Source organism: Phycodurus eques, chromosome 13 (genome assembly GCF_024500275.1).
Source record: "Phycodurus eques isolate BA_2022a chromosome 13, UOR_Pequ_1.1, whole genome shotgun sequence".
NCBI classification, from domain to species: Eukaryota; Metazoa; Chordata; class Actinopteri; order Syngnathiformes; family Syngnathidae; genus Phycodurus; species Phycodurus eques.
Window position 1 is genome coordinate 24,256,224 of NC_084537.1, and position 25,460 is coordinate 24,281,683.

Here is a 25,460-nt window from a genome sequence, read left to right on the forward strand (position 1 = left end):
GATCAGGCCAAACTTTTAAGATTTGCAATTATAAATATCGAACATGTTTAACACTGACAATTGGCGACACAGATCGGGGAGGAAAAAATGACGCTTAACACACCCCGCACCACAGAATAATCGCTCGTGATAATCTTTTAGAGACAGTTATTAATAAGACGGCTGTGTTACTCAATGAAATATTTTGTAAAATGTTCGAAAATGCTCACAATGTTCTAAAAGGGACCATTATCCACCACAGTGAGTGTGCCAAAATACAGTTTTTACATAATCCTGCACACATCAATGAAAGTAGAACAGATGCTATATTCAATCAGCCGACACAAGGTGTGATGCACGACAGAAAACAAAGGTGGCGCTGGGAGTGGTATAGTGACGGTGCTTGTGAAAACAAAACAAAAAAAAGCACAAAAAAAATGACGTCTTTGTGACAAGTGAAGGGAAATGTAAAACGACAGCAGGCTTTCAGCGCCGTGCACGTTCAAGAGGTTTAAAAGTGCGTCTCTCCATTCTCCGTGGTGCTCGTTCCCTCCCTGTCTGAATCAGTCACCGCGTGAGACTGCAAGGTGTCTGCTGCTTGTCAACGCCGGGGTTACGTCAGTCAAAGTGACGCACCGAGCAGCCGTTTTGCTTGCACGCGTGCACGACACAACTCATACGTGTGCGTGGTTGAGCTAGCTAGCGTGCTGACACGCACAAAAAAAAAAAAAGAAAAAAAAAAAAAATGGCTCAGGTGTATATTGGCTTTGACAGTCGGCGATGACTTGCCATCCTCCGGAGAAGATGACAAAGCTGCAACGGCGCTTTGACTTCCGCGCTAGTGACGAGACGTTGGAGACTTTGGAGGAGAGCGGCGCTGTGACTGATGTAACGGCTGCCCGCAGTCCACGCTTTACTGAAACGTCCCTGAAAAGCTTGCCTTGTCACAAGGTGCCCAAAAATGGGGTACACGCATACGGATATTCCGGCCAAATTTGAGCATTTGACGCTCCTTTTGATTGATGTCAGCAAAGGCCCGATTATCGGATATCTCTGGAAGATTATCCTGACCGAATATCGTGCGGTGTGGGGTTGGTTTGTTGAGATGATTTTTTTTCTCCCCAGCTCGGAAAACGGTCAGACCGGACATCCGTAAAAAAAGCAGCATGCAGAGCCCCCGAATGCAGAGCTCAGATTACACTTTTTGATTTTTTTTGTCGCTCACGACAGTCGGCGATGTCAGATTACGAGACGTGTCACGAATTCGTTCTGTCTTGGACGAGCCAAGCGGCTGCACTACAAGCGTGACACCGAGCGGACCTCGCCCGATCGTCGCGTGCTGTCGCCAAGAGCACGGTCCGACGCGAACACACGAATAGTAGGTAATTACACTTTATTATAGTAGGTAATTACACTTTATAAAACCAGTTTATTTCTTTCAATTCTCTTTCATGATGTATCATTATATTTGTATACAGTAGGGGAAGTTGATTTGCTATACACGAACGTTTAGTAACGAGCTTTGTCACAGAACAACAAATGTTGTGTTGAGTGTTTTTATATCGTGTCTCACGATTCGTTCCGCACGGTGAAAATACCAAGCGGATTTCGCCAATTCGCTACATGTAGACCGAGCTTCAGCAAAGGCAATATTTGCAATAGAGCTCTTGCATTATTATGTCACTAGATGGCGCAGGCGTACCTAACGTTGTGGAAACTGATCTCTTGAAAAGGTCAGTTTGCTGACTCTCTGCTAGAAGAAGTCAGGGGCGGCTGACCTCTGACCTCGGCCTCGATACACATTCACAACCGAGCGCGGCAGCTGCTTCGACGCGTCCGTCGGAAATCAAAGCCACACTACACCGGTGGAGTTTTCTCTTCGGTGGGAGGATGAAGAGCAGGACAGAGCATTGATGTGAATGATGAGCAATGAAATCATGAGAAAAGACGATTGATGGTCGGCTTTGCTGCCGTGGGGATTATTAAATCCCATTCAACTTCAGCACAACCACTAACAGTCTACCTATACACTTGTAATGGTTGCAATTTAGCGACGCTCATTTGACTGGGAGATTTTGTGGAAAATCTTGAATCATTTGTAGTTAAAAAAGTTTTGAGAAACAAATTTGAGAAACAAACCCAACTATTATCAGTAGGTAAAATTGAAATTGGGCTCATTGCTTTCTGACTGCCCCTCGTATTGTGCCAATCCCGAAGCTATCTCATATCATAATGTACATATAGAACATTCTGTTGTCCATCATCAGATGTATTTCTTGACTTCTTTTGGTTGCAAGTACACACTTCCTCTCATTGAAGGCTTTCGTGTCTGGCCAGAAGAACCGTCCAGCTGGAATTCTACCAAAAGGAATTAAAGCTAATGAAATAATAAAACGATTCAGCCGACGTGATCCTTTTATCGAGCTGCGGTCGTCTCCGGCCGAGCCAACTAACTGCTCGCTGTAATTCGCTGCGGTCGCCCCTCCTACCTGTTCATACTTCTCCAGCTCCGTGTGGTAAATCTGTCGGATCTGCGTCAGCTTGGCCCGGTAGTCGGAGTGCTCCGCCGAGTTGTCGGCGCCGATGCCCCCGGTGGCCGCCGCCGCCGCCGCCGCGGCCGCCGACCCGCCGCCTTTCTCGGGCCCGGCGACGCCCTCGGCCAGCAGCATGTTGTCCAGGCGCATCAGCTGAGGATCGGGAGGCTCCTCCTCCTGGGCGCCACGAATACTGAGCACTGGGGAGAAGACGCCGAGACACGCTAGCGTCAAAACACTGACACCCACGTGACAAACTGTCACTCGAGGTAAAGCGAGAAAGAGAACGTTTTACGGCGTCTCGGGGAGCGTCTTAACCATCTTCGGTGTCTGCCTACCGAACCATCCGCCATAAAATATGGCCGTCATTTTAATGGATCAAGTCTGAGCCATAAAACGCCGCCTCAGACAGGCCGGCAGCTCGGCGAGATCATAAAACGATCATTTCATCGATTCTGACGATGATTTCATGTAAAAAAAAGGAATAAATTAATACATAAATGAGAAAAATGAACAAAGTCACGGACCACGGTTCATCTTTCATTGCGCTCCTTATGCTCAGGCTATGTTTAGTCTCTGGCCGACGGCTTTATTGGCTTGTCGGCGGGCTATTTAAAAGGCACGACACCAATCAAACGTATTATGTTGTTGTATTAACGCAAAGACACACTGCTCAATTTCAGTATATATATTTTAAAGAGGGCTGAAGATCTTGATGGCCGAATAACAAAAACAACAAACGATCTAAATGGAGGGTTTACGGGCTCAGCTTTTGAATGCATTTGAAAGGCCGAATCAACACACGCAGTGCAACACGCGCCACGTTGTCATCGCGACGCAGCCGCAGTCTGACGTCTGCTCACACTCTCGCCGAGGTGAGCGCGCGTTTGAACCTGTCGTCACACGCCCGCGGCCCTCCGCCGACACTTGGCCGGCGTGACGCGCGGGGCCGAGAACAAACGTGACAAAGAATCGCCGACGCTTCGTTGAGTACACCTGCGCAAAATGTCAATAGCTGACAGCCAGCGGGATGTTCATTTAACAATATGTTTATTGCTGTGGTTGTAGTTTGCAGGGCTGTACAACTCCGGTAACGTCATTGCATTACAATGACAAAATTCTATGTTGCCTCACTAATAACGAAATACGATAACCAAAATATTAGCGACACCACTCACCGCAATTATACACGGTACATTTTCCAATCAGAATGGCACTTGGTAAAACCAATCCGAGTTTGGATCAGCACCGAGATGTAAATCTCCGTAGGAGATGTCTGGAAATCTGCCTACGGCGGCATTTTGACATGAAAATTCATACATTTTTCATGGAAATACGAAGAAGAATCTGAAAAGGAATTCAAGAACGCCGACGTCTGGCAACGCTACAGCAGGTTAAAACAAAAAAAAAAAAAAAAGTTCTCAGTTTCTCAGCTCAAATCTTGACTCCTTCAACTTCCTCTCAAAATGTACGCGAGATTCATTGAAGAGTCTAAATTGTGATCATGATTTCAGTCTGCATGTCTGCCTCGCAGTTTGCGGTTCGGGGTTCGAATCTCAGCTCGGCCCTCCTCAGTCCCGAGCGGCGGTTTCATGTTCTTCCAGTGCGTGCGTGGATTTTCTCTCTGAGTACTGCGCCTTTCCCAAAACATGCGAGACGTGAATCGTCCACAGGTGTAAACGTAACTGTGAATAGCTACGTGTTAGGCTTTCACTGTAAGTGTGCTTGACAAGCAACTAATCGAGGGTGTATTTCGCCGCTCCGTTTGCCAAAAGAAAAACGGATGCATGGATGGATGGAAGTTACAGTATGAACAGTCTTCTGACAATCATGAAAAGGACCAAATCTTAGAAACTACTCCCAGGACATCACTGACCACAACAATCACAAAAACAAACTTAAACAAAATGAAATTGTTTTTGGATGTGGTGGCTCTAAGATTTGCCTTTGTAAAGGCAGCTCCTTTCCTGTTTTTGTGCATTGTCGTGGCCACCATCAACCTGCGAGAGACGTTGTCCTGCCTCTTCCCGCCAGCAGAAGGCTCCCTCAGAAAAGGAGCGGCGCAGGCTGTCTTCCTGCCAAAGTGGCGAGAAGGGAAAAGGCGACCAGGTGCAGCCCTGCGTTACATCCGCTCGTCTTCAAGGACAAAGACAAAGCTCGCGCCGCCCGTCCGCTTTCATCCCGCCGTCTCGCGGCCGACGCAATAATAACCGGCACATCCTGAAGAAGACCGCGAGGCTAAATCGCATTGTTCTCCCGCCGTGGCGGCTCTTTTGTAATGACGATGTAAGCCCGAGTCGCCCTGTGACCTTTGTGGCGAGCGGGGGGTCCAGATGGAGAGCTCGGCCGCCCTCTTTTCTTCTTCTAGCCTTTTTTTCTGCCTTCCTTCTCTTTTTCTCCTCAAGCAATATCATCATCCATTCGCATCAGCTCCAACACGTGAGCAAGCTCGACTCGAGAGGCAAATGTCAATGGCCATCAGACGGCTGGAAAAGGTCAGGAGTTCACACGTGGGGAGGTGCACGCGAGCGCGAGTGTGTGTGTGTGTGTGTGTGTGTGTGTGTCGGCAGACATTTTTCCATGTGAATCACACCAGTGGCAGGAAACGCTCGCCAATTGGATGCTGACAAAATAGCGGCACATCCCGACCAGAGGGGGGAAATCTAATGAGCCCGAGAGTGATTTATTAATTCCCTGCTTTCCGACTCCCAGAGTGCACGGCTAAAAGCATGAAATGGATTAAATAAATACAATGAATAAGGGGAATCAAACAATCCGCTGCGCCGCGCAATAATTACCCTCGCCACGGCCATCAGCTTTATTTATTCCTGTTGGCTAATAGCGACAGAATCGATAAGGCCTTAATGCCAGTCAGAGTGCGCCTTGTGAACTCTGCAACCGCCGACCGTACGTTAACATAATCACCTGACACGAGCACAAGTGGCCCTATTACAATACATCACATGCGCGCACTTGCATAATAGCGCCGAGAGCCTCTCAACGCGCCGCTCCATACTGCCTTTATTTCCGAGGCCGTCACAGATTAGTATCTATAAAGGGAAGACGGCCATCATCTCATCTTGATCATTACCGACAGACTTAATTGAAGAATGAGAGGACACGTTCCCCTCTTTCTCCTCCTCCTCGTCTCCTCATCGCTCTTGTATAATCCCCCTTTCCCTCCAGCACCCCTCTTCCTTTCTGTGCCCCCCCATCCCCAAACCACTTGCACCCTCCAAAAAAAGGCTACATATTAAAAATGAACAAGCGTCATAAACAATCCTGCAGCCGTGTACGGGAATAATGAATGGAATTCTAAGAATAAGCCTTTGTTTTGCTTATTGACAAAACTCATTTCTGCTGCTTTACTCCCTTAAGAGCTGGCTGGCATCCACCGCCGCACCGCCTGCTGCGTGCAGACAACGGGAGCGTAAATAAACAGGCCGATTAAGCCACCCACACAGGGAAGCATCAAGGTACACGCACACACACACACACACACACTGCGCTACAGTACAAGGCGAAACACACATTGGCCGGCAACCTCTGTGCAGCCGCCTCCGCGAATGCCTTTAAATAAAAACCCGTTGAATTAACGGTATCGAAGGATGCTGTCACAATTAGGAAGACGTACGGCCAAACAAGGCGGCGGCCACGATGGAGCCTCCCTCGTCTGACCGGCAGCAGGCAGCCGACGCTGGACTGGATCCATTTCCCATCAATGCGGTAATGCGATATACTCCGCTGCAAGCCGGCCGGCCGGCGAGAGCGCGTTTCGCATCCTTCCTCGCCGCGGCCCCCGTCCCGCTCACATGACCCGGCAGAGGCGCAGGCAGCGGCTGTGCTTTCTATTGATTGTGTGGGCACACGTCATCTAGGGTTTCAGCAGTTAATAAATCAGGCCTGCTCCTGACACAGCCGCTCTGTGCGTGCGGGCCTGTCACAGAGCAGTCAGCACGAGTGAAAGCGACAGCCACATGATAATGTAACATCACCACCATTCATCCCTGCCACGCAGCATTCTGAGACAAAACAACAACCTAGGAACCTGGAGAAGGAAGGGAGGGGTGGGAGGGGGGAGGGGGGGGCAACGTGTGATTTACAGCAGACATGACAAGTATCACTAATACAAGTCCTCGCCTCCGTGCTCCACCGGGGAGTTCAGCATCCGCTCATCTGCATTTGATGCAAGCACGCGTCATCCCTCAAAGTGACCAAACTCCACGCAGATAAGCCGGGCTATTGTCACGGCCGACAGTACGGCCGCGCTTGGACGCATGTCTGCTCCAAACAAACTCAAAAGACGCCATTTCCTTACATTGCATTTTGACTCCAGTCACAGCGTTAGATGCGCACGCGCGCGCTAACGAGAGCCACAAAGATACAAAGATAATAATGCTCAGTTCCCAAAGAGATATTGGGGTCACAATATGTTTGTGAGGACATCTTTCTCATAGTTTGCGCCTGTATGTAATGAAAAAGACAAAATGTTCGGGGAAAATCTCGCCGTATGACAATTCCACAATCTCACAGTGGTCCACCAAACCAAAATTGAGAATTATTATATTTGTAATGGACCCAAGCCTAATAACTAATAAAGTGGGCAGTGAGTGAATGTTTGTGTCTAGTAATTTATTCCATAATAATAATAATAATATTAATTAATAATTGAATGTATCTACAATTAATTTTTGAGGCCCAAAATACTAAAAAAGCACGTAAAAAGATTAAACGTGTCTTTCTGGTAACTGTGTTTAAAATATAATAATAATAATAATAATAATAATATGATGATGATGATGATTAATACAATTGATATAATATAATGATTATGAATGTTTTAGTATAATAATTTTGAGCAATTAAATTCTTCTGACACATTTGCTTATCAGAATGAAGTCTACATAGGGCAAAAGGAAAACAAAATACAGTAGTACATTATAGTATCAACACGTACCCTAAAAAAACGAAAAAAAAAAACTTTACAGAATATTTGCATGTCAACAGGAGCCACCCAATTGTGCTTTGTTTTTGAAACTCACTATGGCATTTTTGCAACATAATGTTTTGTGTGTGTGTGTGGATTAAACAAAATATAATCATGTGAAACTGGAGGACAACGATATTAAACCGAAAGAAATATATTTCAAAGTCATCATAAACATTTCAAGTAATCCCCCCCCCTCAGAACAAACATCTGGAATTTAGTTTAGCCCAAAATGTTACATTTAACAATGTATTGTTGCCTGAAAGACACATTTGTGTTGAGATTCCCAATACTTTGTCATCATAAGGAGCGGCATTGCACCCCCCCCCCCCGCCACACACACACACACACACACACACACTCTGACCCATATACTGGAGGTAAAGTACAGCGCAGAGAAACACGCTTTAGAAGAACACTAAATGAATATGTGGCACATTACGTCCAATTTGCCGTTTATGTGTTTCTACTGACTTTAATTGGAGCTTAAATAAAGAGTCATTACCAAAGTAGCCGTCGTCGCTTGCAGTAAAACCGACAGTGTGAAAACTAGCCCGCAACGCCCTGAAAATGGAACATAGTGGAGGCTGCATGTAGATTTGTGGGATGTGTCAATGGACTCGTGGGAGCGTCTGGTGGCCCAAAATGTTCCCTCCATCACCAGGTAATGGAAAATTGTACTGGCTCAGTACACAAGGGCACAGTCATAAAGTCGCTCTAAAACAGCTTGATGTTTTATCAGCCATCTTGAGTATCATGTGAAGAAAGGCGGCGTTGTATCTGACACTGGGCGGGCTGGCGGGCGCGACGGGTGGGGGTGGTGGATGGGGGGGGGGGGGGTGGATACCAAGGACGAGGAAAAACGGCAAAGAAATGCTTTAGGGACAAGGAGGGGTGGGGGGCGGGCGGGGGCGAGGAGACGGGGATGGTGCAGGCGAGGAAGGCGAGAGAGCGACGGAGGGAGAATGAAAGGCGAAAAATAGAAATGGAATAGGAAAGCGAGGTGTCAATTAAAAAAATGAACCCCAGTGCATTTGGGAGGTGACAGCTGGTGGGAGACGAGCTGACAGGCGTCACATTAGGCGGATTTGGTGGCCGCTCCCCTCATCCCCTCCTTTTTTATCCCCACCCCCTCCATTCGCCTCCTTCTCGCCGGCTTTCTCCACTGATGATGGGTACTTTCTCATGTGTCTGCGAGCGAGGCAAGAACTCTGCTTGGTGTTTTTCAGAACAAGTTCCCCCTGCAGCTACTCCTAATAACGGTAATTATCGTCATCATCCCGGGTCTAAGCAGGCCAGTTTGAAGCCCGAGGGGCTGGCCTGATAATGAGGAAGCCAGTGCCAGGAGAGAAGACCATTCAGAACACTGCCTTGCCACCATAGCACTGCACTTCAATTTACCCCCCCCCCCCCCCCCCCCCAAAAAAAAAAACCTTCATTAAAATAATTCATTAATACTACAGGCAATATACTAGCCCCCCGGCTGTCGGTCTTTCTTAAGGTGTCTTGAAATACAGATCTCGGAGTCTGTGCTCTATGAACGCCTTCGGGCGTCACAGGAAGCCGTGGATGAGAAATCACGAGCTGGTGGAGACAAAGACGTGTCTATGGACCGGGCACACCGAAGTACTGTACACTCAACTGACTGACTGGGCTAACTTTTCAATACAGCATTGGACCAGGAAAATCCAGTCAAATCTCAAACTAACAGTCCCAGAACCAACAGACTCTGGATTTAACAGACAAAATCTGCAGAAATGATCATGTCCGGCTGGAACTCAAAACGCCCGCACGTAGCGAGAAAAATCGGTTAGTTCTAAAATTAACTGCTGTCGTTAACTAGCGCAATCAACAGACGAGACGGGTAGTTCCAAAATTAGCCGCTGTCGTGAACTGGCGCAATCAACAGACAAGGCAATTGCCGCTGTCGTTAACTAGCGCGCCGGTCGTCTCTCAAACATTTTACGCTGATTTTGGTGCAATATACTGAATTTTTATCGCGTCGAGCTCTTTACTACGGCATCCAATTGTAACGGCGGTGAGAAAAGGAGGCGCACTAACCTAAGCTTTGGCGACAAATTGGAACGTTTCCAAGTATGCGTGGAATATGGCGTGAAAAAAACTGAAAGTGGCATACGTAAGAGTATGTAAAAACTCCAAGCTTTTGCAGTGAAGTTAGACCAGTTCAATGTGTATATACTGTACATATATACTGTATTCACATTTATTTACAAACATTTTCTTCTGTACTGGGTGTTTTTAGGCCACCAAAGCAGTGTTTCAAATGGCTTGAGCGGACGGCTACGGTCATGTGGGCACGGAGGGCCACCGTTTCAGCTGGTTAGCGAACGGGAAAACACACAAATAAGACACAAATCCAAAATGAGGACATTCGCAAGGACTCCGGCCGACTACAATTCTTGACGCCACCCACTGGGCCACGCCCCTTAAAGGCACGCAGACACACTCCATCACATGTAACACACAGATACAGCACAACAGTACGTATGGTTGTTGCACTTCATAAAACTTTATTTCTTGTCATTCTCGTTTGTTATGTTTTCATAAAATGCAGTCGCATTTTTCTTGATTAAAGCACAACAAAAATTTGATGAGTCATAGTGATAAGTCAAAGTAGCACCCTAATTAAGATCTCAAAATGGGCCAAAGACTCGCTTTCTTCACATTTCATGAATTTCTATTTTATCATAAAGATTTTGCCATTCAACCTGAAATGTCATTGTAAATAAATAAATGTATGCAAGAATTGGCCGGACGACCGCTAGGATACACGATGATCATTTATGAGCGATATTTCTTGTCGTGGTCTGCAAACTGAGACCGGATTCTGTTAGTTTGTAACCAAAAGGGATAGTTAAAATATTCAAAACACCTATAGGCTGAATACAGTACGGTTCTGCAACCTGCAACAAAGAAATAATTCAAATAGTTATATTAATAACTTTATTACAGTGACCAAAAGTCTCGTTCTTTTTTTTTTTATATGTGCAGACGTAAATAAGGAAGCGTCTGGGGAGTGTATCGCTTCCTTGGTATATTTATTCCACATATTGTTTAAATACTTCACTGACAATATTTTTACGAGTAAAATGATGGGGAAAATATTTCATTTTTCTTTCAATTATATAAATAATCTTTCGATTATAAATCATGCACACAAAAAAATTGAGTGATACTCAGGAAGCTCAAATCTGGAGAAAGGAGTAAATATATTATATGTACACATCCTTTTTTAAATTATTATTATTATTTTTTTAACTCTAAGTGAGATTAACATTTATCCCCAAAAAGTCCCACCTTCCAGAAATCCGCCTGGTTTCTGATTGGCCGTCTACCAGCAGCCTGCCAGGGGAATTGTCTCAATACATCTTGGTGCCGCGCCAGCAGTCGATGATCACATAAAGAAAAGTGTGACGGAATGATGTCAGCTCGACGTGGAAAAAGGGGGGGTGGGGGGGGGGGGAATGGAACTAAAGCGCTCACAGCAATCTGAAGACAAGGAGGAATCAAAGTTCTGACAAAAGTTCATCACTTTGTTGAAAACTTTGCCAATGCTACTTTAGTGTAGCGCTAAATGAACACAATTACGACCCCAAAGAAATTAAGCATGATTGATTCAAAGGTGGGGCTTCGTCTCGTGCTTGCCTATAAATAACGACCAATCAAACGTCATCCGGCGCAGTGATGCCGAAAGCGAGCGTTTATTGACAGATGGCGAGGTTTTCGAAATAGGCAACGTTGTCGGTGGTGCCCTACAAGCGTCCCCGCGCGCCGGGACAAGACGCCGAACAAGCGGCCCGGTAACGCGAGCCTTCTCGCGCCTGTGCCGTGTGTGTGTTCCTGAGCGTGGCACATTTCATAAGGCTCCGCTCTTTGACTGGTGATGAGTTTATGTGAAGGTAATTAACAGTAATTAATCCTTAATTACAGCAATTAGCAGAGTCGCAGTAAATTAAGCCACATCTGGAGGCATGGCACTGAGCAAGGGTGGGAGCTTTTTCTGACAATAGGGGGAGAGACTGAAGCTGATGTTCTTGTTCCGCTCTGCCTGGTGGGCCCGGGTCACCACCTGGGTGACACGCTGGGCCTCCTCAAGCGTGGGGGGAAGGTGGGTGGGGGTGGTTGGGGGTGTCGCTGAGCCCGAGGTTCGCATCTGAGGGAGAAAGGCTCCCTCAAGCTAGCGTGCAAGGACGCTCGCCATATGGCCGCCGCGAGACGACATCGCTCCTGGTTGCGCTCGGCTTTGCTCGGCTTCACTCGATAACGTGCAACACGCGTTGGCCGAGTGGAGAGGGGGGGGAGCTGGCTGGCTTTCTGCTTGCTGTGCTGGAAGCACCGACGTGGAAAGACCACTCGTTGGGGGAAAGGACAGAACAGCGACCGGGAGAAATCTGCACAAACGTTTCGAGACGGAAACCTTCATTAATGTAAAACCCGTAATTTAGCGCGTTGACTCTTTAGTGCGGGCGGCACAGTGGACTGAGTGAGTGGTGAGCACATCTGCCTCACAATTCTAAAGATGCCTCACAATTCTAAAGTTGGGGGTTCAAAGGAGATGGACGGAGTAAAGTCCACGCTTGAAACATTTTTATCCTCAATCCCATCAAAAGTCTTTGGGGCAAACTACAACAAAGTGTCATCAAATTTTATCGTAATCACGATTTTGGCTACCACGATTAAATTAACCAGATTGTCAGCGATTTTTACACTTCAAATGTGGGCTCTTCGTCATATGAAGAACTTTCTCGAGCAGTAGTCGCCAACCACCAGGGTTGAACGCATGGTTAAAGCTTCATCAAAATGCTTAATAATAAGGGAGCAGTGCCGAGCGCACCTTGTAGCGGGAGCCTCAGTCACTCGGCGGACCGACGAGAACGAATCATGTCGAAAGAAGAAAGTACAGCAAACATTGGAGATGAGGATCATCATGGTGAGGAGCGAGTGCCTCAAAAAGGGACTGTTTTCTGGACATGTTTCGAGTCAGGGCAGGTGACGTTTAACAAGAAGTCATATGAACAGATGTTTTCACTCTAAATAATAATAACAATAATAATCAAAATAATCTTAATTATCATTTTGCCCATAAGCGTATAGCCCAATGCACACATTCCAATTTTTTAAAATATGAGTGACCCTGCATGTGATGAGGGAATAGAAATTGCCATGCGTGTACGTAGTATTCTTATCGTGTGCCGTGTACTCCAGACACACGATACCACCACTGACAATCGCGAATAACCTCTCCCAAACCAGATGTCTGCCGTAGTACCAAGACTGACCTGTGAGAGGCAGTACGGCACAACGGGTTCACAGCTTGATGGAATTTCACAATTGACTACCAGATTTGTGATCGTGAATATTGAACAGGTTTAACAGTTATGATTGTCAGCCCAGACCAATTTTAAAACACCTGGTACTTTCTGAATTTCAGTCCAAAGAAATTGCCGCGATCCATCCATTTTCCATGCTGCTTATCCCGTTTAGAGAGCTGAAGCAAGATCGAGGAGCATACTAAACCCTCCCCTGGTTGCCAGTCTAACACAGGGTACATACTGTTTATATATTCCGACAACCATTCACACTCACAGTCACTGAGTGGGAATTAAATCCATGTTGCCTGTCAGGGGAGCGAACCATGATTCCACCATCAGTGACATAAACTAATTGCATAATACTATTGATTATTTGAGGAATTACCTTTAAATTTCAAAAAAAAAAGCGGGATTTATATACTTCTAATACATTTGGAGATACATTATTGTTTTATCGGAGCACAATGACATTTTATCTTCCTGTAGATCAGGGACTCATTTTTGTTGCAGGTCAGAGGGCCACAATGACTGTAAAACCATATACCGTAATTTCTTGTGTATAATGCGCACCCATGTATAATACGCACCCCCAAAGTTGACCTCAAAATTCTGGAAAACCCTTCTACCCATGTATAATGCACTTTAACAATGCATGATTTTGCTTCTACCCATATGATCAAAACGAAGTATTACCTGCATTTTGTTCGTTTTTTTTCAAAGAATTATTCTGAAGTTCGGCACTTTATTTGAACACGTAATACTTTCTTTTTATTTACTTGCTCTTATTTTGAAATTCCCAGCCCTACTTTTATTTAGTAAATGAGAAAACACACAGTTGTGCTCATATGTTTCATTACCAAGGCAGAATTTGTAAGAAAGAAAACATGAAGGGCCAGGCAAAACACATTTAATTTTATTTTAATGGGATTCAAATTAAACTGTCAAGCATTTCAGAAAAGCATGATCATTAAACAAACTATAACCATAAAGAAATGAATAATGGTTGTTGTTCAGTCGTCAGTTGCGTTAAAAAACAACAACAATATTTCACAAATTCTGCCAGGTTATGTAAACTTATGAGCACAGCTGTCATATTGGAATGAAAGTGAAGGTACACCTTTTTCATAACCTCTCGGTGGCGATGGTATACTGGAATGAAAGTGTAGAGCTTAGCATAACCTCTACTTGGTGGCAAACATTTATGAAATGGGAAAGTTTATTTTTCCATAACATCATTATCATGCCATTCAAAGCACTCAGTGAATGCACACCGTTGACTTTTGACAATTTTTTGGGCACGAAAATGCGCCTTATGCACAAGAAATTACAGTAAATGGTCAATTGCCTTATATTACTGCATATAGAAAACACATTGATGGAGAACCAACTCAGAAGGATAAAATGTTGTTCAATTATTGTGAAAAAAGGGACTGGTAACAAAAAATTGTCATATGTAATCATTTTTATTACATATGACAATGTGAAATGTTGGTAGAGATTTTAGCAAGAATCATGGGCAGTTGATGCATATGATTTGCTTTCGCGGGCCACATAAAATGCCATGGCGGGCTGGATCAGGACCCCGGGCTTTGAGTTTGACACCCGTGCTGTCGGTGTCCCAATACTTTTGTCCATCCAGTGTTACATAGCCCATCCGGCGCACCGCTCCACTATTTAAAACGATTGTGAGTCATTATTTGCATGAGCTCGTGATGCATTTCATTTCCACCAGGAGCAATAGATTCCATGATGACAATGCTCCTCTCGATGAGGCACAAGTGGTCACTGAGTGCTTTGAATGGCATGATAATGATGTTAGCCTCATGCCAATTCCTCCTCGGTAAACTGATATGATCCGATTGCCTTGTCTATATATAGACATGTTCCAAATGGAGGCTTTATGTGTGTACGCCGGTTATTTCCCTGCAGATAAAACCAGATATGATCGATTCTTGTCCATTTTATCGCCAGCCATTTGTGTTTGTCTCATTTCTGAGCTGTCATAAAAACAAAAAAAAATTAAAAGAAGAAAAAGGAAGAAAAAAAAGCCCGAACCCTTCCACAAGTTCAGATCACAAACCGCAAAGCAACAAGGGACACTGTTGTTGTCCCATGACACAGCGTAAAGCAGAGTACTCTGACAATGTTATGTGGCCGCATGAAGAGATGCTTTCACTGGTGAATAAGCTTACATGACTTTTAACACCATTTGCTTTTACATTTTGTGGAAAAAAAAACCCCCGGCGAAGCCTGTAGGTCCTGGCCACAGCAATATTTATTTCTTTGAAATTGTTAACTGTTCTGGCATAAAAGGGATACGGATTTTCCATTCGGCTTGACCTAATAGCAGGAATAACAGGACAAAAAAAAAAAAAAAAAAAAAAAAATGAAATAAGAAATTGTTTAGTTAAGGAGAATTCTGTTACGTTCATGAATCAGCCCTCTCATGTTGCGCTTCCCTCTGTGAGAGTCAAGTGCTCGTGCACACGCTTTGCCGCACACTGAAACACAAGTCCACGCTCCACCATGTCTTTGCTCAATTCAACAGGACGAATTGTAGTTTCTTTTTTCGTTGTAATAGCATTTTCACAAGCACAATGCTTCTCCTTCCGACTTGGCAGTAGGCCCAACTATTGCTTTGTCCGGCTCATTTCCATGTAATTTGATCAATAACGGTAAAGACATGGCCCACTCAATTCCCATTTGAAAATCAATTGATTTTACTGATATGAGTGTTTGAATTACTGGCAGTTGTTATCCCAGAAAAAGAATTATTCGAAAGTAATATTTTCCAAACTGTTATTGCCAAAATGTCTTTTTACCGTTAAGTGTCCGAAAAGAAGTTTTCTGAAGACGCTAATGACATTTTTGATATTTTTTTCACCGTTATGCTGTTGCAATACACCAGAGGGATATGTGAGCTGAAGTGTCAGGATGAGGCAGCCATTTTGCATTCACACAATAGCAGACAAACAAAAATAAATAGTGTTATTTCTGAGATATCATTGAATATGTATGAATTTGTGAACGTGTCAAAACTATTGCATGTCCTTACCGTTACTACGATTACATAAGGACAACATTGTCATGAGTCGTGAGAATCATTTATGCACTTGTAGAGTTTGAAGGGCAACGCGTAAATTGCGCAACTCACAGATTTTATGAGGCAGTTTATGTCCTTACCGCGACGCACTTTTGTCTTTACTGTTATGCAAGAAGCGTATTTCAATGGGCCACCACCGTTTGCGCTGTCAATCGAGATTGCTTTTAAAATGAATGCCAAAAATGTGAAATCATCAATCACTTTTGGAAAATAGCACTATAAACGTGGCAGTTCCAGCAATGGAGACATTTACCCATAGAAAACCAAGACAATTAGATTTGGTTTTTGTTTTTACAAGTGTCTTTACCATTACTGATAACATTTTAGGAAAATGACACATAACTTATATGAGTACGCTACCTGTCAAAGGTTTGGACACAGTTTGTCATTCAATATCACTAGAAAGTGTGTCCAAACTTCTGACTGGTAGAGTGTACGCTATTTATCAATTATGATCACCAAAATAATATATAGTGCATCTACATATAGATAAAATGAATAAGAAATATATAGTAAGAATGAAAGCAAAAACAAAAACAAAATGTATTTAAATAATAACAAAAGGGCATGTTTTTGTGTAAAACTCAGTGTGGGAGCAAAGAAAGACAAAGCATTTAATTCAACCCATTCAATAAGTTAAAAGAATAAACAAAAATAATGAAAGACTCATTCATAGCCTGGTAGTTAGACGTCTCACAAGGTATGCAGCAGTCGGACTAGATCGTCTGAGTTAAGCACAAAGTCACGACACAGAATCCAACATGGATGGATGCCATCCAAAAGTGATGTAAAAGTGTGTGTTTGTGAGAACCCCCCCCAACACACACACACAGACAGTGCCGATGGTTCCATTTGTCATGGAGCCTCCCATCAAGGCAGAATGGGTCTGAGCAGCTTTGCTCTGCTGCGTGTGCACTTTTGTTCGGACGCTGTCACAACTACACAAATCCCACCGAGGTCTGCTGCCTTGCCAGGCCGGGCGCTCGCCAGCGGGAGTGACGCAAAGTGTGCCCCTCGCTGTCAGCGCAGGAAAACAATATGAGGGATCACACTCCATTTGTGAGACCGTGCTCGGCTCTGTTGGCTTTCAGACATCACTTCCTCGTGGGATTTGGATTTGGTGGATTGAAAGAAACGCCAAAATGGTGTTACTTTCAAAAAATTACTGAACATCCCTCACCAAAGGCAGCATGATGCATATTTTATTTGAGAGAGGGAAGCAAAAGACAGTAAAATGCATGCATTTGCACATTTTGCAATATTTCCTGCAGTTTTTCAAATCCGTTGAGTTGATTTGGGGATCAAAGAGCAATCGGTCTGATATTATCACAATGCAGTGGGGAAATAAATGTAAGAAAACAAAAGAACACTTAGACAATATATGTTTTGGGCGATTTAACGGTGTCAAAATATTAATTTATATATATATTATATATATAATTATATTATATATATATATATTATATTATATTATATATATAATTTATATTTATATTTTGGCCATTTAGACTCGACAGAGTGACTCTCTAACATGGACTTAGTATGAAGGTGTCAAACACCTTGGTTTTGTCATACGCGTGTCCAGAAAAGGCCCAGCTCAAATCTACTTCTGTTTGACCCAGCTTTGTATCCGCTTTGTCTATATTTGGCGATGACCGCCCCCTTTCCTCTGATTGGTTGCCTCCGTGATGAAGCCCCACTTGTGAAAGCATATGTGTTTGTTATGTTGACAGCGCTGGCTCGGGAGCGGTGAGGTAGGCGGAGATCTTCGCTCGTGATGTAGATAAGCTCGGAAAATTCAAATAACCTGATTTCAGGCCTCTGGGGAGAAAAACGTCTGGAACTCAGGAATGCGTGCACGACTTTAATTCATAGTTCACGTTTACCGAGGCACCCGAGAGACAATATTACATCACAAATACTAGTCAAAATCGGTCTGGCAAAATATGTCCCCTTTAAAGATAAGAAATAATGAAATGCACCAATACGATTTCATTATAATACTACAAAAAAAAAAATCATCCAATGAAAAGCAAATATTCTACCCTTTTAAATGACTTCACAGCAAACTATTTTATAAAAATACAACACATGCTGTTATTATAAATTCTTATATTGCACATCAAATCTTTTCACACTCGTCGGGTTTTTAGCATCTCAAAATGTTGAAGTGGACAAAACGTAAATAAAGGAATGAGTTTCGGTCAGCTTTTAACAATAGGAAAACATTTACACAAAGATCATGATGTTATTGAATCATTTAGTTGATATTTTACATTCGGATCGACATAATTCATAGTTTATTGACGAATTTACAGACTCGACTTGGGATATAAATCTGATTGAGTTACAATTTATTTACTGCTTTGAAACAATCAAAAAAACATGTTTCCTTTAAAAAGTCAAAATTGAAATAAAGTAGTATGCATACTTTACAACCGATATTTGATTTAGGAATTTTGGGTGTACCAGATAGATAATGATACAAAACATCATCATATGGATATTTCGTCTCAGGGGGAAGAAGGGAGTGGCGGAGTCAAGCTAGGACAAATGTTTCAGGCTGGAAAACCGGCCGTGACAATGCAGCTCACGCGAGCGTGTTTACGGCAGAAGTAGCGGTCCGAGCAGTGGAAGTGACCGCTCCGCCCGCGGATAAAGCCGAGTCATTAATCACGGGCCTGTGGGACGGTCCCACTGTAGCAGGATAGTGGGTCACAGGGAGCGCCTGCTGTCACTTAGCAGTTAAATGTGTGTGAGTCAGTCAGAGTTGGAGTGGTACTACAGCGGGGGGAGTGCTTTTTTGAGGTTATTTATTTTTTGGGTGCGAATGTGTCATTTCGCCCCGCAGCGAGCATAGCTGAGCATATGGCACTGAGGAATTAATGCATTAATGCAAACGCCAGCGTGGAAGTGCGAGACGACATCTCGATGAAAAGCATATCCGTTCATCCGCTGGGGATGCAAGCGGCATTTTTTGTTTTTTTTCTGCCCTCAAAGCGCAGGCTTGATTAAAAAAAAATAAATAAATGAAGACAACGAGGCTTTATGGCAAGGCTGCAAAGCGCTTGACTAACCAGACAGCCCCATGGCATCCGCCACACATGACAGAATATCCCTTTCAAATAAGACAAATGTGCGTCTGCTCAATGCACATTCCAGCCACGTTTGACCCATTTTCCGAGAGACAGAAACCGCAGGTTAATGTGTCTTTAATCTCCACGTGTCTGTCAATCAGTACACCTCCAATTGAGGAAAAACTAAGTGGCCAGCTCCAAAAGGAGACCAAAGGCCCTCCCTGCAGGTCACGTGCTGTCCAAATATTACACAGCTCTCAGTATGATGCTGTGCAGTTATACTGCCACGATACAAATATTATAAATACATAATAAATAAACAAGACATATGATGCATTATTTCCTCACAATTAAAAACAGCTCCCAGACGTCTTCAATAAAATACACAAAGGCTAAACAATTACAGTGCTCTTTACACACCACCATATTGATTGTCTTACTGAAATTAATTTTGGGGGCCGGGCCTTGGCTCATCTCAGTAAGCTACTGTATACGCTGCCCTATTTACTGCTGGGCCAATGGTGAGTCCAACTTTCATTACCTTGATGAAACAAAGCAGCGCCTAGAGTGTGTGTGGAGTAGGGGGCGGGGCAACCGGAAAATAAAAAAAAAAAATTCACCGAAACCCAAATATACAGCCATCCCACCCCACCCGCCCGCAACACCCGAACCGTGTCAACTACTTCACCGAGCAATCAAGTATGTGCCGCTTATCAGAAGCTAATGCTGTTAGCTAATTTTTGCATCCAACAAAAACTCAATGCAGCTCTGCTTAACTTTTTGTTTTTAACGTAACAGCAGGCGTGTCACACCCGTGGGGGAGAGGGGCGCGTCAAGCAAAACTGAACATTACGTCTTTGTTGAAGCTTTTTTTGACACGGCTCTCGATTTGGGTGTAATTCGAATGCACAGTGAGCCGCTCGGTGTATTCAATTAAACTCAAAGAGCAATTTAATTCTTCTGCACATTGGCGCAGTAAATGTCAAAACATACAAACGTCCACGGAACACAACACTGCAACGGATGCTGACAATGAACAGGCCAACATACGCGACAGTGACGTTGCCTTCAGGCGGGACGGCAACAAACGAGGACCATCGGGGTGGTGCGCAAACTCGCGTCTGCAGGAGATCGCTCAGTGGGCTGTAACCATGGAAACAGCATGAAACGTGCCATCGCGTTTTCCCGACCGGTTCAAAGAAGCGGCTCACAGAGCAAAACAGACGAACGAGCCCGTCGCAAACCGTCAACCATTCACATATTTTGTTGCATAAAACTCTTTTTCTTTTAATATTAATGCAGAAAGCTATTCTGTGTCCGCCCTCATGATGGTAAAGGTAAGACTTTTATCATCATTTGTTCTTTGGGCCGTTATACATCACTTTAGTGACGCAAAACAGCCAAGGTTAGTTTTCTTTTTTTCATCATCAGATCGTCTTTATTGCTCTCTTTATTTTGAAGTCAGCAGGACTACACAATAATGACTTTATTCACGAGACGCAAATCTGGAAAAAAGTAAGAACCAGCCGCCACCTTTCAGCCGATGTTAATATTGATCTGTTTTCAATTTTCATAGTAGAGGTCATGCTGATCTTGATATGGTTTTATATTAAAGCGTGATGATGCTACTTCAGATTCATCCAGGTTTGAAGTAATTTTAGCCGCTTTTTTATTGATAATTGTTTAATTTAATTTCGTTAATTAACATGTCCTGTTTGGCTGCTTAGGTATTATTCATCGACAAGTGAGTATTTCGCGGTATTATGTATTGGTGCATTGTGTTTGCACTTTGTGACTGTGGGGATTGTTTTTAGAGCTGCATTAGGATATCTTGTGGTGCTGTTTCGCAAATTGTTGCGTGTGCGCGGTTGGGCCGAGCCACCGACTTTATGATTTTGACGTGAAAGCGACCAAAACTGCTTGTGTTCTCTTTTTTATATCTTCTGTCAAGCCTGGATGCTCTCTGGCACTGTCGCGGGCGTGCCGGAGCCTATCGCAGCTTCACCCTGAACTGGTCGCCAGCCAGTCGCAGGGCACATATAAACAAACAACCATTCGCACTCACAATCACACCTACGGGCAATTTAGAGTCTTCAATTAACCGAGCACGCAGGTTTTTGGGATGTGGGAGGAAACCGGAGTGCCCGGAGAAAAGAACATGCAAACTCCACACAGGCGAGGCCGGGATTTGAACCCCGGTCTTCAGAACTGTGAGGCTCATGCGCTAACCAGTCATCCGCCGTGCCGCTTAAAGTCGCTCATATTAAAAAAAATAAAATGAAAATCCTTTCAGAACTTCAGATAGTAAACAATTGGTTATGTGTGTACTTCGCTTTTGGACGGCTAACTATCTGAGACCGACCGAATCAAGAGCACTTCTACCAGTTGCAGACACAAAGTACATTCCATTTTGCTTTCTTCACGACATGATCAAGCAACATTTAATATATTTTAAATATTTAGATTGCACCCTCCTGTAGCCATACGAGCCAAACATTGTGCACAGAAAAGATCAGCTGCTAGACTAGAATAGAATGGCGCCGTAGAGTCTCCTCAAGGCCCTCGGGTGAGACGGCAGCACATTGTGCGGGTCAGCTTCTTCCACACCTGCACCCCCAGCTGGACCCCCCCCTCACCGCCTCCATCTGCCCGCCTCAACCTCATCCTCATCCTCATCCTCATCCTCCATCCTCCATCCTCCATCCTCCCTGCCGCTGCCCCTCCTGCTCTCGGCTGCACGCTGCTATTTATAGGCCCCGCGTTTCATTTCCACACCTGCAGGGAGGCACACTTGTCACAGTTGGGCCCACGGAGCCTCTGTGGAATTACTGCATGGGAAATGAAAATACACCTTGCTGATGCAGGGACTTGTCACTCTCTCCCCGCGGACGCGTGTGATAGCGCGTTGTTGTGGATTTGCAATGCAGTGTGCGGCGCTAAGATAACGCGGAAAAAAAAGAGAAAAAACCCGGATCTGGGCGAATACGTTTCCCGCGCCAGGAGTGCCAAGGTGCATCGATGACGTGCTTCTTGTGCAGCCACATGCACACAATGGACATTATGAATCTGATTGGGAAGAGCCATCAGGGTAATGCTAAGTAAACACAACAACACCGAAAAGTTGTTTTTTTCGCCCCTCAACTCTGGCAGTTCTATTTTTTTCCTGTCATGCTTTTCTCTCAGGATGTAGTGGGCTGAGGATCCAGTCAGCGGATTACATTATCAGTCTGACCTAGTTGCCAGCTATCTCCTGAGACCTGAGGAGACGGGCTTTTTCTGCACAGCCTTCCGCTGCTACAACACGCACACTGTGTAACTTTAATTTATCAGGGGGAAGAGGAGGGAGAAATGTGACAGGTTGACAGTTCTCTTTGCCTGCCACTCGCAGCACTGCCTGCCTCTGCAGCGTGCCAGTTAAGGGTCCTCCATAGAGAGAACAGTGCATTACCGCCAGTGACGTTTTTTTTCCCGGAGCTCTGCAAACTCATCGGCAAAAGGGTTGGAGGTCTCTTATTAACGTGCGCGTTTATGGGGAAAGCGTGTCGAGTCTCAGGAGGCGGGCAAAAGGAGCCGCATTTCATTCTTTCTTGGCTTCAAAGACCTCAAAACGTACAATACGTACGTAGGAGGCTATATCCGCATTTACAGGCTGATCCCCAAAATATGAAAGAAGAAAACAAAAGGAAAAAATGAAAAAAAAACAAAAAACCTAGAAACATTGGAAAAAATTGAGAAAGAAATCCTGAACAGCGAGAAAATGAAATCTTTTTTTTTTTTTACATTTCGCCTTATTAACTTTGTTTGCTTATTTATACAGTAATCCCTCGCAATAAGTAAAATCCATGAAGGAGCGACTGCATATTTGTTTTGGATTGTTTATCCATATTTTAAAGGTGTACGGACCTCCCCAGACTCTTATTCATCTCTTCGAAACACTTTCAATACTCTGAAACACCTTTTAAACTTTTCAACATACAACAATGCACCGTAGTACTGTACCCTATGTACATTTTATTCTTTGTAATGTGTTTTAAAGAATTTTCCTTTTTGTATTTATAGCTTTAATGTTTAAGACAAGGAAGCATTCATTTTACCGTAAAAAAACATTACAGCATGCGGCGAATCATGCGTGAATTTGCCCTATTGTGGGATTTTCAGTGTATGAATGAATATGAAAGAATGGATGTGAGAAATAAATCGGCAATGCACTGAATCTGCAATAGGTGAACTGCGATATAGTGAGGGAACACTGTATTTCAAATGATTTATTTTTTGGGAACACGCTGTCCATTCATGGCTGTTTCATAATGAAAAAACAACCCTAATTCCATGTATTGATGTCTGGCTGGCTTTTAGCTAATACGATAAAATATCCTCGGCGCAATCAGCGGAGGAAAAGGATCATTTGGCCGTTCAAGAGAAACAATTTGGAGAAGCACAAAAGGAGTAATAGTCATGACAGAATTGAAATCATCACCCACTCGGCCACGTGAAAGGCGCCGCGAACACGAAACTCCACAGATGAGCCGACAAGAAGAACGATAAAACAAAATTAGCTTTGCGACAAAAGAAAACGGTGAGGCGGGTGGACACTTCATTAGGAACACCCGCACAAGCTAATGTGTGCGATCCAATACAAGAACATTCGACCGTTCTGGAGAGAATCAGTCAGAGATGTATTCATCTAACCATGTGTTGATTATTGCAGTTGTTCTTGTTGTGCATCGCACTCAGAGCTGTTTGTAATATTTTGTCAGTCAATCAAAAAATTAGGCGGGAATTAGCCTTCTGAAAATTATTCTCCTGTGTGTCCAATAAAATGGAAACAATAAATGAGTTTCATGTTTAGAATTAAACTACTTCAAGATTTTCTATGATATTCTAATTTATTGAGAAGCACATATACGTTCAATTCTATTATTTTTGTTATGAACGAATGCTGTTGTAGTGGTTCGCATTACCGTACCTAATAAAGTGTCCAGTGGGTGTGTCATGTACTGAGTGCAACCACAACTCGCAAGAAAGGCTCGCCAGGAGGAAGTCGGAGGAAAAACGTCGGCACTTGCACGTGAAACCAAATGGAGCCGAAAACAGCCAAACCGAACTTCTAATTTTACACTCCACATCCATGTCAACAGCACTCAACACTTTTTTTCTTTTTTTTTTTTTTCTTTCGACTTTTCCTCCCAGCTGAAGTGAAAATAGCCAATCTGGTCTTGTGTGAACATTTTAGGGGGTGGAGCGGAGCGGAGATGTACTGCTGCTGCCAGATTAGACTCCAGCCTGTGCCAAGGTTATAAACAGGCTGTTATCAGGCTTCCAAACAGAATAATCCTCGCTGTATCAGCGCCCAAACATATGGGGCCGCACAAAGCACCGGCAGCCCCTGACAGAAAGCCCCTTTTAATTACAGGGGAAGGGGGCAGGACCTCGCTCCCGTCCCCCTTTTAGAGCAGAACCTCCTCGTGTGTCTGGCCCACCTGACAAATCGTCTGTTTTCTTTTTTTTTACAGAGGGAAGCTAATGTGCCGCAGCAAAAAAAAAAAAAAAAAAAAAAAAAAAAAGGCCAAAAGGCTGAATCCTATCACATATCATCGTTAGACAGAAGCTCAAATCATCAAACCCATTGATTAGCAGATCAACAGAATAAAATAAGCAATTCAAATGATCGATTTTTTTTGATATCCCAAGCTAACCTTCATCTAAAAATGTTAATAATTCGGCGATCCTAAATTCCAACTTAAAGATTCCCTCATAATATTCAGGAATTGTCCAAATGTTTTGGGCAATATTTGACCAAATATTGAATTTAATTACATTTAAATACAAAAATAGCTACTTTCGTTGTAACCCTCAGGCAAAATCAAAATCTGTCTCAGCCCATACCTGAAACCTCCATATTTGAAAGTCCCATGCAATAAGGTTTAAATGTCACCCAGGCGTTATAATCGGCGATCATATAAATGTTGGCATGGAAAGGCTATGCAAAAATGACAACATCCCCTTTCCACTCGTGCAATAAACTTTTATTCGGCTGAATCGGCCAATAAAAGCTCGCTTTGAGCCTTGTCAATGGGGAGTAATTGGTTGGTTTTACAGGAGTGGTCGTATAGCTCCAACCTTTTTCTTTTTTTTTTTTTTTTTAAATTATTATTTTTTTTTTTTCTAGCAGTGTTGACAAGAGGGAGGATTGTCTCGTGGGGTCATGAAATAAAACATCTGGGGAGCAAATACATGTTCAGCTTGGGTGCTTTCTTAGGCTGGATTCACACTGCGTGGTTCAAGTGACAATTCCCATTTTTTTGCTCCAAAGTGGCACAATTTAATATTTGTATTTTCGTTGTCCTCCATGTTGTCACTGCCCGGTGATGATGCTTGTGGAGATATTTAAGTGTAATTTGGGCTTCCGAGTATGCGGGTTGTTTCGTGAACTTCAACAAAACCAAA

At 43.8% G+C, this 25,460-nt stretch overlaps 1 protein-coding gene across 2 annotated transcripts in view; it reads right to left on the reverse strand.

Annotated features, from left to right (window-relative positions):
• LOC133411942 (pre-B-cell leukemia transcription factor 1) overlaps nucleotides 1-25,460 on the reverse strand; it is a 64,264-nt gene that overhangs the window by 11,100 nt on the left and 27,704 nt on the right. For both annotated transcript variants that reach the window (XM_061694809.1, XM_061694810.1), the window contains exon 3: nucleotides 2,469-2,713. In XM_061694809.1, the coding sequence (XP_061550793.1) occupies nucleotides 2,469-2,713 (245 nt within the window). The remainder of the gene's footprint in view (nucleotides 1-2,468; nucleotides 2,714-25,460) is intronic.